Genomic DNA, 3827 nt, shown 5'->3' with positions numbered 1-3827 from the left:
ACCAATGTGGTGGCATCCCAGGGGACTTCAGGCGGTGGCACCTGGACAAAGCAACAGCCCAAGGCCCTGCTCTGCCCCTTGCGTGACCTGAAGATATTCAATTCTCAGCTTGCCTCGTGCTTTACTCGGGAAGAAATGCAGAACTTTTCCAGGGAAGTTGTGGCTGCATCATCCCTGCAGGTGCTCAAGGCCAGGTTGGACAGGGCCCTGGGCAGCCTGATCTTGTGGGAGGTGTCCCTGCCCATGGCAGGGGAGTTGGAACTAGATGATCTCTAAGGTCCCTTTAACCCAAAGTATTCTACGATTCTGTGGTTCTATGATTCTATGATTCTCCCACCTCCACACTCCCACCCCCTCCCCAAATTTGAGTACAAATTGCAACAAGGATAATGGGATTTTTTAAAGGCTTCTTTATTAATTCATAAGCTACAACCTCTCTCAATAAATATTGCGGCTAACATTAAAGGTCCTAAATGCTGTTGTTACTAAACAGAAATTCTCTACAATCTTTGACTTCTCAACAAGTCTAAGGCAAACCACTGACACTACAGCTTCTGCTCACTCCTACCTGATGCCTACTCTATCTCTAATAACCTACAGCGAAGGAGAGGTGAAGAATCCAGTTCTTGGAAGTCCCAGTAGCGTGGGGGGAGCATCCTGCTAAAGCACACGTGGGCTTTGATCGGTGACTGGCCTCTTACAAGAGGGAATCCAGATTGATCCAGTTGCTGACATCCGCTATTACAGAGGCATCGTTGACTTCAAACAACTGCTCCGCATTGGCAGAATTTGAGAGATCGCTTGTCCCTTCATCACAGAGATGCTGCAGGAAAGAAGTGGCCACGAAGCTTTCGTCCAGGCTCAGGCTGTTCTGGGAGGACTCAGTGAGGACCTGCTCCGGCCCCTGGGGACATTCAAAGTGGTGCCCTTGTGCCATCAACTCCAGGTTGAGCGTTTTGAGGCTGACTGGAGATAAGAGCTCCAGATCCCCAAAAGTGGAGACCTCTCTGTTCAGGCTGGGGTCAGAGTCCCCTTTCAGGGATCCCAGCTGGGTCTGCTCCTCCTGGCTCAGCAAGGCGGAATTGGAAAGCCGACACGCTTTGGCTGTTTGCTTGGGCAAGGGCTGCTTGCGCTTGAGCCCTCTTTTGCCATCCACTGGATTCCAGTTCTGGTTGCCAAGACCTTCTTCAAACTCTTTCAGCAGCAGCTGTGACTCCAGGTTGACAGAGAGGACTTTATTGGAGGCACAAGCTGAAGCAGCCAGGGAGGCACCACGCTGTGCTTCTTGCTGGGCTTTCGCAGTGGAGGCTGGGTGGATCTGCACTGGGCGCATCCTCTGCTTTTTGAAGGCACCGCTCTTGAGCTGCTCAACGTATTGCGGGTCAAGCTTCCAAAAGCCACCTCTCCCTGGCTTGTCCTTCTCTCGAGGCACCTTGATGAAGCGCTTGTTTGAGGAGAGGTTGTGCCGGATGGAGTTCTGTGAAAAAAGAGAAAAAAAAACAAGGTGGAACAATCATCGGCTGGTGCCGCAACTATCTGCGTGGGGAGGCTGGTGGAGAAGCATCTTTGCAGCCAGGAGGAAGAGGAGGGTCTTTACATCCATGTGGCCCCATTACCAGCGGCAACATGTGGCATCACCATGGTGGACAGCACCATCAGGGCCCTCCTCGCATCCCCAGCTTGACCCACACCTCCTGTTAGTGTTGCGGGGAAAGCGGTTTGCTAAAATACAGGCACATGTCTGCCTGCTGCCAGGCTGACACAAACCGGACGGGCAAAACTGGAGAGGCACGGGGGCTGTCCCACCCCAGCCCTGTGTGTCCCCAGAGGTGCCTTCTGGCCCAGAGGAGCTCCGGGTAAAATCACTGCATCCTCATCAGCCACTGCTTAAAGGAGGTTGGGGGAAGACTATGGGGAAGAGAAAGAAAGAAAGAGAGGATTTTCTGCTTTTCCAGCCATATTTCCTGGTGGGTTAATATATTAATCCTTCCTCCCTGCAAGAACCTTGTGTACCTCCTGCATCTCTTCCTTCTGTCAATGAACACTTTGAATTAAAAGTGTGGTGAATATCCAGCCATGAGTTTGCAAGAGAAAGTCAAGATTCTGGTACTCAGCTTCTCCCATAGAGTCCCTCCCGTAAGTTTCCCAGCACGGGGAGTCTGGGGAACACCTGTGGCCCTGGAGAGGGACCAAGGGCTTCCCTACCTTTCTCTCTGGTGGGCTTCAATAGCCTCCAGACACCCACTTGCCCAGCGAGGTGGTGGACAGTTCCTGGGCGGGGGGCTAAGAAAGGTTTAGCTCAGCCCTGCCTGGGGGAGCAGTGGTGCAGGATAGCTGGCACGCTCTGGATTTGGGCTGGGAATAACTAGAGCAGAGGGAGGAGCAATCCAGGTGCCTCCTGCCCCACCACATTCTAGAAAGCCACCCGTGCTGGAGAGTGTCCTCTGAGATGGAGCAGGGCAGCAAGCTACAGGAAGCTGAAGTGGGAGACAGAGACACCTTCACTCCAGAGTCAAGAGGAGATGCAGGGACCAACAGCGCAATGGGGACCTTTCCACTCCAAAAATGACCCTGAGCTCTCTCTTACACGATGGAAGCTGTGAAAGGCCCTTCCCAGCCATAAGGGGAGATGGGGCAGGGCAAGAGTTCTCAAATGTCCTACCTGCCACACGGGATCAGCTTGACGGAAGTAGCAGAAGTTGTCGGTAATCCACTTGTAGATGTCGGAGAGGGTGACGTGGGGCTCCTTGCTGGCTTCCATCGCCATGCAGATGAGGGTGGCATAAGAATAGGGTGGTTTGATGTAGGGGTTGGTCTGGTAGTCAATACCCGCCGTCAGCTGAGGGTTCGTGGACACAACGTGGTGCTCCGTCATCCAGCTGGAGGAGGAGATGGGCATGCGTGGAGTTTGGGGCATTTCCATGCACAGTTGGTCAGTGCCCAGGGGTGAGCACGGTGCAGCAAAGCTGGGGATGTCCTGACAGCTGTCGGGGTCCGGGCTGCTGGGGCAGCAGGAGGAGTTGCCCATGCTAGCGCTGATGATGGAGAAGTCCAGCAGCCACGTCAGGTTGGGCAGGCTGTCGTCCACATCGTCCAAGTCTCTCCTGCTGCCCTCCTGCCCTCTGTCCTTCCCTGTCTCCTCGTGGCTCAGCCACCCCTCAGCCATGCCTCATCGGCAGCTCTGGCATTCACGGGGTGCGTCTGAAGCGGAGGGAGGGGATGGAGCAGATCCTGCAATGACAACAGGGAAGGGATGAGGCTCTCTGAGGAGCAGCTGCTCTCTGGCCTGTGAGCAAGGCTGGGACTGGGTGCTCCCAGTGCCGCTGAGTGAGATCCATCCCCGGGCTGCTGCGCACCAGAGCCGTGACACCTCCCCTGGATGATCTACCAGCCCGGAACCTTGGGAGAATTCACTCAAACCCCTACATCCCAGTATCACCCAACCCTCGTGGGCCCAGCAAGTCTTGGATTCAGAAAGTAATCAATAAAACAACAACGACTAAAACCACCCCTTACGTAACCAACATCCAGCCCTGCCGTCCCAAACAGAGTGGGCGTTTCTCCCACACGTTGCTAAGCAGGACAAAATGTCAAGATGAAAGACCTGGACAAAACGTCTTCAGCTTCCCTCTCTTCCACGTTATTCCTGCTCCTCCCTGCTCCTGGCACCCCAACACAACGCGGTGGGGGACCGCGCAGACCCACCCCAGGCACACCCTCACGCAGAGCCAGCTGCCCGTTCAGCCCTCCGTTACTCCCAGGCTGGGGATGCAGTGTCTGCCTTCCCTGCTTTGCTACGAACCTGCGATCCCGTGTCTTTGGGCAAG

The 3827-nt window shown here is 54.8% G+C and overlaps 1 protein-coding gene across 1 annotated transcript; it reads right to left on the bottom strand.

The window, feature by feature from the left end:
* Window positions 1–697: 697 nt before the first annotated feature.
* On the bottom strand, window positions 698–3166 carry LOC138718555 (forkhead box protein J1-like). Its single transcript, XM_069853061.1, has 2 exons — window positions 2663–3166; window positions 698–1477 (listed from the first exon to the last, which is right to left on the bottom strand). Exons 1-2 carry the CDS (start codon window positions 3164–3166, stop codon window positions 698–700), a joined length of 1284 nt encoding a protein of 427 aa, XP_069709162.1.
* Window positions 3167–3827: the final 661 nt, after the last annotated feature.

The sequence above is a fragment of the Phaenicophaeus curvirostris genome, chromosome 3 (genome assembly GCF_032191515.1).
Source record: "Phaenicophaeus curvirostris isolate KB17595 chromosome 3, BPBGC_Pcur_1.0, whole genome shotgun sequence".
Classification (NCBI taxonomy): domain Eukaryota; kingdom Metazoa; phylum Chordata; class Aves; order Cuculiformes; family Cuculidae; genus Phaenicophaeus; species Phaenicophaeus curvirostris.
This window is presented reverse-complemented; position numbering and strand designations above follow the sequence as displayed.

What these genes read in the sequence shown, in the direction of transcription:
- LOC138718555 (XM_069853061.1), bottom strand. Translation starts at nt 3,166, where the DNA reads ATGGCTGAGGGGTGGCTGAGCCACGAGGAGACAGGGAAGGACAGAGGG. An exon ending in AAGCTGATCCCGTGTGGCAG is followed by an intron (nt 1,478 to 2,662) that starts GTAGGACATTTG and finishes CTTTTTTCACAG; the next exon opens with AACTCCATCCGGCACAACCT.